The 12514-nt window shown below is 51.9% G+C and overlaps 1 protein-coding gene across 2 annotated transcripts in view; it reads right to left on the reverse strand.

Moving 5' to 3' along the window:
* Window positions 1-12514, reverse strand: part of LOC122547650 (TOM1-like protein 1) — a 113712-nt gene that overhangs the window by 27563 nt on the left and 73635 nt on the right. Inside the window, exons 3-5 of one of the 2 annotated variants that reach the window (XM_088000829.1) lie at window positions 7943-8021; window positions 6786-6935; window positions 1921-2046 (exon numbers count right to left, since the gene is read on the reverse strand). In XM_088000829.1, coding sequence (XP_087856955.1) covers window positions 1921-2046; window positions 6786-6935; window positions 7943-8021 — 355 coding nt within the window. The remainder of the gene's footprint in view (window positions 1-1920; window positions 2047-6785; window positions 6936-7942; window positions 8022-12514) is intronic. The other variant, XM_088000830.1, reaches the window with a different exon arrangement.

The following is a 12514-nucleotide window of genomic DNA, read 5'->3' on the forward strand; positions in this document are numbered from 1 at the left end:
CACATTTTCAGCTTCAGCCCAACCAGTCCACACCGACCCTCCGAAGAGTAACCCCCCAGACCCATTTCCCTCTGACTAATGCACCTAACACTACGGGCAATTTAGCATGGCCAATTCACCTGACCTGCACATCTTTGGATTGTGGGAGGAAACTAGAGCACCCGGAGGAAACCCACACAGACACAGGGAGAACGTGCAAACTCCACACAGTCAGTCACCCGAGGCTGGGATTGAACCTGGGATGCTGGTGCTGTGAGGCAGCAGTGCTAACCACTGAGCACATGCCACCCGTGATTTGATGGAACTGTTCAGAATTCTGACTCCTAAGGGAGTGAGTGAGGAGGAACAGTCACAGGAATGCTGGTAACCAGATGGCACAGATTGTGGAGAGTCAGCAATAAAAACAAATGTGAGAAAATTCCATGGGAAATCTCGAGTTCACACCACGAGATGTTATAATCTGGACCAGGCTGCCTGAAGGGCTGGAGGAAGCAGAGCCAAGAGGAACTTTCAAAAGGAAATCTGGGCAAATCTCTGTTGAGGGGAAATTCGAAAGGCTATGAGACACAAGAAGGGGAGTGAGATTAGCTGGAGAACATCACCCTCAGATCCAAGCTAGATCACCTCAGATGTCCCCACAGTGAATTCCAGCTCTCCCAGTCGCTGAATCAAAGGTAGTCCCACTGTCAGGCGTCTTTCCATCTCCATGAGTTACCGTGCTCCCTAACTCGCTGTGGTCAACTCTCCATCACCTCTTCCAAGTCATTTCCAACTGTATTGACAGATGTAGACTGCAGTCCAGGATGGGTGGAGACTACTCCTCATTCTGCTGGGGTAACGCCAAGCTCTTCATTCCTACACTTTACCTCTTGTTCCTTGTCTAACCCCAAATGTAACCTCAGGTTCCAAGACTCACCACGTTATCCAAGTCTTTTGCTTTTGTGAAGAGCAGGAAAATCGACGGTTCGGGCAAAAGCCCTTCATCAGGAATGAAGTCAGGGAGCCTCCGCAGTGGAGAGATTTTCCCGCTCCTCGGATGCTGCCTGACCTGCTATGCTTTTCCAGCAACACGCTAAGCTAGACTCTGATTTCCAGCATCTGCAGTGCCCACTTTTGCCCTGTGACTTTATGAAAACTATTTTGTCCTGGGTTTTGTTTTGGGGAGAGGTTGTAAAGGCAGAGGTGCTGAACTGGCTACTGAAAACAGCATGAGTAAATGATGTAGGAGGTCCTTAAAGAGTTTTTTTTAAACAGATGAAACAATGGAAGGGGACTGGCCAGCTCTCACAGATCAGCCTTTCTAGTCTTTGTGGCTGGGGCAGTAAGAAGCTGTTTCGAGTCTCAGATGAGGTGGAGCTTTGGTGACTGATTCCTAGCTGCTGCTTTCTCTGAAATCTCGCTTGATGTTGTTTCCTCCTGGATTGGAGGACTGCATGTAAGAATCCCTGTCTGGATTATCAATAGTTAAGTTATTCTAAATTCCTCTTGCTATTGTTTGTATTTTAATAACAACATTTAAATAAATTGTATTTTTCTTAACATCAAGTAGTTTGACCAGTCGCATCATATCGGGAACAGGCACATCGCATATACCTTTAAAGTTAGAAAACATTAGGGTCTAGGCTTCCTTCTTCAAATCCTTTGAGACAGTCTGGTCTGGTCCATAACACTTTGAATTTTATCCCAATCTTTCCAGAGTACCGCAGGAAATAACAACCACCCTCCAGCAAATTAATATCCTTTAAGAATTATAAAGAATTAACACTTCACAGCATTAACACCTCTAGAAGATGACAGCCCCAGAAATGATGCCATTGTCCACTGTATTAGTGTCTTTATAAAGAATTCAACTAGGTTAGTGAGAGCTATCTAATCTTCCACGGCTTGCACTGATCAGCTCTGAGTTCCTTTATCACTTACGCTTTTCCAGGAGCCAGTTGATCCCTCGTCCTGTGTTGGGAAGATTAACCCTTTCCGTTTCATTTCCACGTAGAGTTCCTGCACATCACTCATATTCACTGGCCCATGGTAGGTGGTCGCCCATGACTGTGACACAGAACAGGGAAAAGAGATCTCAGAACAACATACATCCGACGTGTCCACCCTGACCTCTGCACCCTGACCTCTTCACACCAATTTCTCCATCCTGAGCCTGGCTACATACTCCCTGACCTCCCCACCATGACCCTCGCCATGACCTCCCCTACTTCTCCATCCTGACCCTGGCTACAACCTCCCTGACCACTCCACCTTGACCCTCATCACCCTTGCCACTTACTGACCTCTCCACCAAATCTCGCCATGTCTACCCTGAGTTGTCCACTCTGACCCCCACCACTCACGCCACTCTTGACCTTTCGGCATTACCCTAGCAATGCCCTCTGACCTCTCCACACTGACCCTGCCACAACCTCCAACACCTCTGACCTCTAGATCCCCTCACAAATGGGCAAAGTCAGAATGGGAACTATGGAGGGTGGGGGGAGTTGGCACTGGTGAAGGCCACACGTACGGCTGCTCACTCACCTGTTCGGGGGAATTGGGGCCTAGTTGGGGAAATGAAAAACCAATTAATTCACATCGTGCTCAGAGGGCTGAATCTTTCTGAAATTGACAGAAAGCATGAACACAGCCAGCCTGCACTAACTAGAAGCCAGTGACCACCTTTAAACAGTGAACAATCTTCACTTCCCTAGAACAGAGACCAGTCCCACACACTCCAGGGTTTGAGGTGTTACAGCAACTGGACCTCACAGACCCCAGGGTTTGAGGTGTTACAGAGAGACTGGGCCCCACACACTCCAGGGTTTGAGGTGTTACAGCAACTGGACCCCACAGACCCCAGAGTTTGAGGAGTTACAGAGAGACTGGGCCCCACTCACACCAGGGTTTGAGGTGTTACAGGGAGACTGGGCCCCACAGACCCCAGGGTTTGAGGTGTTACAGAGAGACTGGGCTCCACAGACCCCAGGGTTTGAGGTGTTACAGGGAGACTGGGCCCCACAGACCCCAGGGTTTGAGGTGTTACAGAGAGACTGGGCCCCACAGACCCCAGGGTTTGAGGTGTTACAGAGAGACTGGGCCCCACAGACCCCAGGGTTTGAGGTGTTACAGAGAGACTGGGCCCCACACACACCAGGGTTTGAGATCTTACAGGGAGACTGGGCCACACAGACCCCAGGGTTTGAGGAGTTACAAAGAGACTGGGACCCACACACACCAGGGTTTGAGGTGTTACAGAGAGAATAGGCCCCACACACCCCGGAGTTTGAGAAATTTCAGACAGACTGGGCCCCACACACCCTGGTGTTTGAGATGCTACAGAGATTGGTCCCCACACACCCTGGTGTTTGAGATGCTACAGAGATTGGTCCCCACACACCCTGCGGTTGATCTGTTACAGAGACTGGGCCCCATACACCCTGGGGTTTGAGATGCTACAGAGACTGGGCCCCATACACCCCGGGGTTTGAGATGCTACAGAGATTGGGCCCCACACACCCTGGGGTTTGAGATGCTACAGAGACTGGGCCCCACACACCCCGGGGTTTGAGATGCTACAGAGACTGGGCCCCACACACCCTGGGGTTTGAGATGCTACAGAGAGAATAGGCCCCACACACCCTGCGGTTTGATCTGTTACTGAGACTGGGCCCCACACACCCCGGGGTTTGAGATGCTACAGAGACTGGTCCCCACACACCCTGCGGTTTGATCTGTTACTGAGACTGGGCCCCACACACCCTGCGGTTTGATCTGTTACTGAGACTGGGCCCCACACACCCCGGGGTTTGAGATGCTACAGAGACTGGTCCCCACACACCCTGCGGTTTGATCTGTTACTGAGACTGGGCCCCACACACCCCGGGGTCTGAGATGCTACAGAGACTGGTCCCCACACACCCTGCGGTTTGATCTGTTACTGAGACTGGGCACCACACACCCTGGGGTTTGATCTGTTACTGAGACTGGGCACCACACACCCTGGGGTTTGAGATGCTACAGAGAGACTGGGCCACACACACCCCGGAGTTTGAGAAATTTCAGACAGACTGGGCCTCAGACACCCTGGCGTATAAGGAGTTACAGGCAGAATAAGTTTCACACATCCCAGGGTTTTAGTTGTTACAGAGAGACTGGGCACTGCCTCAGCTGGCTGCGTAGTGAGTCTCACAGTCCTGTCTGAGCCACAGGACAACCCAGGTCCCGTCCTGTCCTGGGCAGGCACCTCACCTCGAAGGGTCACTGCTAAAGGTCAAAGGGCTCTGGGGTTAAGGAGGGAAGAGCCGGCCTGTGAGCACCTGTGGGTTTAGGGAGAGGAGCTGATGTAGAGTGATGCCTTTGTGGTCAAAGAGCCTAATGGTACTGACATACCGGCTAACAGCATCTGCATCGGTCACTTAATGTTTACCGATGTCTCCGAGTGTGTTCTGGTGGTAACTGGGAGATAAATAGAGTAAATTCATTTCAATCAAACACCAGGCAAGAAAAACCAGGGTCTTGTAGTGTAACAGCATTGAGTGGCTGCTTCCTCTGTCTGTCACAGTGATCAGCAAATGCAGTTTGGATAGGGACCTGGGGCTACACCACACAAAGGAATGACAGAGGTGAAGGAGCTCGGAATCAATTAGAAAACAAACATTTCAAAGGAGTAGACCTGAGAAGCAGGGGGTTTCTGCTAAACCTGGTACAGAGACATGGTTAGACTGCTCCATGAACTGTTCTCATGTTGCAGCTGTACAAAACTCTGGTGCGGCTGCACTTGGAGTATTGTGTACAGTTCTGGTCACCACATTATAGGAAGGATGTGGAAGCTTTGGAAAGGGTTCAGAGGAGATTTACCAGGATGTTGCCTGGTATGGAGGGAAGGTCTTAAAGGAAAGGCTGAAGGACTTGAGGCAGTTTACATTAGAGAGAAGAAGGTTGAGAGGTGACTTAATTAAGACATGTAAGGGTTAGATAGGGTGGATAGTGAGAGCCTTTTTCCTCAGATGGTGATGGCTAGCACGAGGGGACATAGCTTTAAATTGAGGGGTGATAGATATAGGACAGATGTCAGAGGTAGTGTCTTTACTCACAGAGTAGTCGCGGTGTGGAATGCTCTGCCTGCAACAGTAGTAGACTCGCCAACTTTAAGGCATTTAAATGGTCATTGAATAAACATTTGGATGATAATGAAATAGTGTAGGTTCAATGGGCTTCAGATTGGTTTCACAGGTCAGTGCAACATCGAGGGCTGAAGGGCCTGTACTGTGCTGTAATATTCTATGTTCTGTGTCCTGGTCTCTACACTATCACAAAGGAACAGGCCATTCTGCCCATCTGAGCTGGCTGGTGCCTGGGGCTGCTTGCTTGTGTACAGAGAAGGCTTGACCCTGATAGAGACTTTTATCTGAAAGGGATTGATGTGGCAATGAGGAGGGTTTGCAGCCCACCGTCATCAGTATCAAACAGTCACCCAAAAATCCAATCGGGTACTCGGGAGAAACCGGAGTCTGTTCTGCGAGCTCAATGTCATTAACACGCGGCCGATACGAGGAGAGACAGTGCTGTCACTGCAGTAATGATCCAGGGTCCAGGCTATTTCCATCAGAGGCACCGGTTCAAATCCCAGCACACCAGCTGGTGAAATGGGAACTGAGGGAATACACAGGGAATTGATGACCAGTCTAAAGACCACATTTTCATAACCATGTGACCATTGTAGATTGTTGTATAAACTCCGTCTGGTTCATTCATGTTCTTTAGGGGGATGAAACCTGCCAATCTGACCTGGTCTGGCCTAACATGTGACTCCAGACCCACAGTAATGAGGTTGACTCTTAACTGCCCTCTGGGCAATTAGGGATGGGCAGTAAATGGTGGCCTGAGCCAGCGACACCCATAGATGAATAAGCAGTGCCACGTCTGTTAATGGAACGGCTAGCCTAGTATCACTCCAGTCCTGCCTCCCGGTGTATCCATCATTGAGTTAGACCCCATCTACCACCCCCTGAGAGAAAGAACAGGAAATAACATCACCACAGGAAATGACATCACCATCCCAAAGAAACCAAAACATTTAAATAGAAATCAGGAATTATCAGCAGTGCTTCGCCTGAGGCCCACTGAAGAAGTTACCTAGTACGGTGACGAAATGTCTGGAAATGAACCTTCCAGCTCAGCGAGCAAACCTACATCCATATCCACCATCCTTCACTGGTCAGAGCTCTAACGGGCGGCTTCTGAATTGGGTGCACTTCTGGAAAAATGACGCTCACATTCTCAGTTCAATAAATTCTGGGTTTTCAAAATGGAGGCCGATGTTGTAATCACAACCCAGCTGGGAAAATCCAGCCCATTAGGACATGAACCAAAATCCTACCTGTTCGGCTAAGTTTAAGTGATGTCTTACAGGAGGGAGAGGAGAGAGACAGAGAAAGAGAGGGACAGAGAGAGACAGACAGGGACAAAGAGAGAGACAGAGACACAGAGAGAGTGAGAGAAAAAAAGAGAGACAGAGACAGATAGAGAGAGAGGCAGAAAGAGAGAGAGGCAGAGAGAGAGAGACACACTCAGAGAGAAAGAGAGAGAGAACAAAGAGAGGGACAGACAAAGATAGGGATAGAGTCAGAAAGGAATAGAGACAGAGAGGGGGCAGTGGCACAGAGAAAGATGGATAGAGAAAGAGAGAGAGAGGTGGGTGAGGTTTGGAGAGATTTGAGGAGGGAATGCCTGAGGTGAGGGCCTAGGCAGCGGAGGAGCAATGAGAATGGTGGATGTTGGTGGGAGGGGGCTGCTGTTACCTGGATGAGGTGCAGGATGTGGTTCTGGATGTCAACGGGTGCGTTGTACTTTGGTTTCAGTACTTTGGCCAGGACGTCCTTCACAAACTCTCTCCTGACAACGAGGGAGTGAAATCTTGGGCCACAATTCCTGATGCAGATGTCGATAAGCTGGGCAAAACAACGACAAAAGAGCTTCGGGAATAAATCAGCAGCTGGGATTCTCTTTTCAATGTTGACCCAATATTAATACCACACACACATACCCCCCAGAGAGACTCAGCACTGGTCATGTCTTCTGTATCTTTGACGGTTTCTCCTGAAATGTTCTGCCCAGAACTGAACTCTGGTTGAGGTCTAACCAGTCATTTATAAAGTTTTAACATGTCCCATTTTCTGTTTGGTTTCTCTCAAGTCAAAACCAAACAACCCTTTCCTTCCCCACTATCATATCATCTCCCTGCACCATGTTTAAAGAGCTCTCTCTCTCTGCCCATTTGCACTGTCCAACATCGTGCCATTTAATGGGATAACGCATTTTCATCGTTAATCACATGAGGCCCACCAATTCCAAAACATTTAACACTGTGCACTAAATCTCGTCCTACTCCAGTTTTCTGGTGATGTCAGTCTGAAGCTGACACAGTGAACCAGTCTCAGAGAGGAGGGGCTGGAGGAGGTTACAGAGAGAGAGGGGATTGTAGGGACTGGATGGGGTCACAGAGAGAGGGGGGGGACACTTGGTCAGTGATACTAGGTAAACATTCTGAGGGAGGATCTGGGATTCATTGTGAGGATCTGGGATGCTCCGTTAGGATAGCGAATTCACCATAAGGGTCAAAAGGTGTCAATTGTGTCAGGCCAGAACCAAGGAGAGTGAGGGAGAGGGGGAGAGCGAGAGAGAGAAGGTGGGGGGGAGGGGGGGGTGGTGGGGGGAAAGAGATGTTGGGGGTTGAGCGAGAGGTGGGGGGGAGAGAGAGAGAGACAGAGGGAGATGTTGGGGATTGAGGGCGGGTGAGAGAAAGAGAGAGAGGGGTGAGAGATAGGGAGAGGGAGGGAGAGAGAGAGAGTGAAGGAGAGTGAGTGTTGGGGTTGAAGGAGAGAGGGAGAGGGAGGTTGGTTGAAGGGGAGACTGAGAGGAAGTGTATGGGAGCAGGTGAAATCAGGCCTGGACTCACCTTCAGGCTCAGCCTGACCTCCTGGTGATTGAGGTTTCCCGAAATCCTTTTCTTTAGAGCTCTGACTGCCTCCTTGGGTCTGGAATGGAAGATAATCACACATGAACAATCTATCCTCCTCCTCCACCCTCACACCCACCCTCACACACACACACCCCACACTCACACCCCATCCTCACACACCCGCACACCCCATCCTCACACACACACACACCCCATCCTCTCACACACCATCCACACACACACACACCATCCTCACACACCCGCACACCCCATCCACACACTCACACACACCCGCACACACCATCCTCACACACACACACACCCCATCCTCTCACATACCATCCACACACACACACACCATCCTCACACACCCGCACACCCCATCCACACACTCACACACACCCGCACACACCATCCTCACACACACACACCCCATCCTCTCACACACCATCCACACACACACACACACACCATCCTCACACACCCGCACACCCCATCCACACACACACACACCCGCACACACCATCCTCACACACACGCCCCATCCTCACACACCCACACAAACCTCATCCTCACACACCCACACAAATCCCATCCTCACACATTCGCACACCCCATCCTCACACACCCCATCCTCACACACCCACACACACCCATCCTCACACACCCACACACCCCATCCTCACACACCCACACACCCCATTCTCACACACACCCCATCCTCACACACACCCCATCCTCACACACACACACTCCCCAACTTCACACACACACACACTCCCCATCCTCTCACACACCCACACACACCCCATCTTCACACACACACACACCATCCTCACACACACACACACACACACGCCCCATCCTCACACACACTCCCCAACCGCACACACACATACACACATTCCCCATCCTCTCACACACCCACACACACCCCATCCTCACACACACACCCCATTCTCACACCCCCACACAGACACACCATCCCCTCTCACACACAAACACACACACACACAGCATCCTCACACACACACACACCCCATCGTCATACACACACACACACACATTCTCAAACACACACACACCCCATCCTCACACACACCCCATCCTCACAAATACACACCCCAGCCTCTCACACACCCCGACCTCTCACACACCCCAGCCTATCACACACACATCATCCTCTCACACACACACACCCCATCCTCTCACACATACACACCCCATCCTCACACACATCTCATCCTCACACACACCCCATCCTCACACACACACACACACCCCATCCTCTCACACACACACATCTCATCCTCACACACACCCCATCCTCACACACACACACTCCATCCTCTCACACACACGCCCCATCCTCACACACACACACACACACCCCATCCTCTCACACACACACACACCACATCCTCTCACACATACACATCCCATCCTCACACACACACACCCCATCCTCACACACACACACATCTCATCCTCACACACACCCCATCCTCACACACACACACTCCATCCTCTCACACACACACACCCCATCATCTCACACACACACCCCATCATCTCACACACACACCTCATCCTCCCACACCCACACACCTCATCCTCTCACACACACACACACCCCATCCTCACACACACACCCCATCCTCTCTCACACACACCCCATCCTCTCACACACACACACCCCATCCTCTCACACACACACACCCCATCCTCTCACACACACACACCCCATCCTCTCACACACACACACCCCATCCTCACACACACACACACCCCATCCTCACACACACACACACCCCATCCTCTCACACACACACCCCATCCTCTCACACACACACACCCCATCCTCTCACACACACACACCCCATCCTCACACACACACACACCCCATCCTCTCTCACACACACACACCCCATCCTCTCTCACACACACACCCCATCCTCACACACACACACCCCATCCTCTCACACACACACCCCATCCTCTCACACACACACACCCCATCCTCTCACACAAACACACACCCCATCCTCACACACACACACACCCCATCCTCACACACACACACCCCATCCTCACACACACACCCCATCCTCACACACACATCCCATCCTCTCACACACACATCCCATCCTCACACCACACACCCCATCCTCACACACACACACCCCATCCTCTCACACACACACACCCCATCCTCACACACACACACCCCATCCTCACACACACACATCCCATCCTCTCACACACACCCCCATCCTCTCTCACACACACACCCCATCCTCACACACACACATCCCATCCTCTCACACACATCCCATCCTCTCACACACACATCCCATCCTCTCACACAAACACCCCATCCTCACACACACACACACACACCCCATCCTCACACACACACATCCCATCCTCTCACACACACCCCCATCCTCTCTCACACACACACCCCATCCTCACACACACACATCCCATCCTCTCACACACACATCCCATCCTCACACACACACATCCCATCCTCTCACACACACATCCCATCCTCTCACACAAACACCCCATCCTCACACACACACATCCCATCCTCTCACACACACACACCCCATCCTCACACACACACACAATCCACACACACACACCCCCATCCACACACACACACACACCCCATCCACACACACACACACCCCATCCACACACACACACACACACACACACACCCCATCCTCTCACACACACACACCCCATCCACACACACACACCCCCATCCACACACACACACACACCCCCCATCCACACACACACACCCCATCCACACACACACACACACCCACACACCCCATCCTCTCACACACACACACACACCCCATCCTCTCTCACACACACACACACCCCATCCTCACACACCCACACACAACATCCTATCACACACACACATCTTCTCTCACACACACATACACCCCCATCCTCTCTCACACACTCACACCCCACAATCTCACACACACACACCCCACACTCTCACACACACCCCACACTCTCACACACACACACACACCCCATCCTCTCACACACACACACACACACCCCATCCTCTCACACACACACACCCCATCCTCTCACACACACACCCCCCATCCTCTCACACACACACGCCCCATCCTCTCACACACACACGCCCCATCCTCTCACACACACACACCCCATCCTCTCACACACACACACCCCATCCTCTCACACACACACATCCCATCCTCTCACACACACACCCCCCATCCTCTCACACACACACGCCCCATCCTCTCACACACACACATCCCATCCTCTCACACACACACACACACACCCCACAATCTCACACACACACACACCCCCCACACTCTCACACACACCCCACACTCTCACACACACACACACACCCCATCCTCTCACACACACACACACACACACCCCACACTCTCACACACACACACACACCCCATCCTCTCACACACACACACACACACCCCATCCTCTCACACACACACCCCCCATCCTCTCACACACACACGCCCCATCCTCTCACACACACACATCCCATCCTCTCACACACACACACCCCACACTCTCACACACACCCCACACTCTTACACACACACACCCCATTCTCTCTCACCCACACACACCCCATCCTCTCAAACACACACACCCCATCCTCTCACACACACACATCCCATCCTCTCACACACACACACACACACCATCCTCTCTCACACACACACACACACCATCCTCTCTCACACACATACACACCCCATCCTCTCACACACACCCCCCTTCCTCTCTCACACACACACACACCCCATCCTCTCTCACCCACACACACCCTATCCTCTCACACACACACACCCCATCCTCACACACACACACACCCCATCCTCACACACACACACACCCCATCCTCACACACACACACACCCCATCCTCACACACACACACACACCCCATCCTCACACACACACACACCCCATCCTCACACACACACACACCCCATCCTCACACACACACCCCATCCTCACACACACACCCCATCCTCACACACCCACCCCATCCACTCTCACACACACACACACACACACACCCCATCCTCTCTCACACACACACACCCCATCCTCTCTCACACACACACACCCCATCCTCTCTCACACACACACACCCCATCCTCTCACACACACACACCGCATCCTCTCTCACACACCCCATCCTCTCACACACACACACCCCATCCACTCTCACACACACACACACACACACACACACCCCATCCTCTCACACACACACACACCCCATCCTCTCTCACACACACACACCCCATCCACTCTCACACACACACACACATACACACACCCCATCCTCTCTCACACACACACACCCCATCCTCGCTCACACACACACACCCCATCCTCGCTCACACACACACACACCCCTTCCTCGCTCACACACACACCCCATCCTCGCTCACACACACACACACCCCTTCCTCGCTCACACACACACCCCATCCTCTCTCACACACACACACAC

Source organism: Chiloscyllium plagiosum, unplaced genomic scaffold (genome assembly GCF_037043375.1).
Source record: "Chiloscyllium plagiosum isolate Xiang-an unplaced genomic scaffold, Cpla_swu_hap1 HiC_scaffold_25, whole genome shotgun sequence".
Lineage (NCBI taxonomy): Eukaryota > Metazoa > Chordata > Chondrichthyes > Orectolobiformes > Hemiscylliidae > Chiloscyllium > Chiloscyllium plagiosum.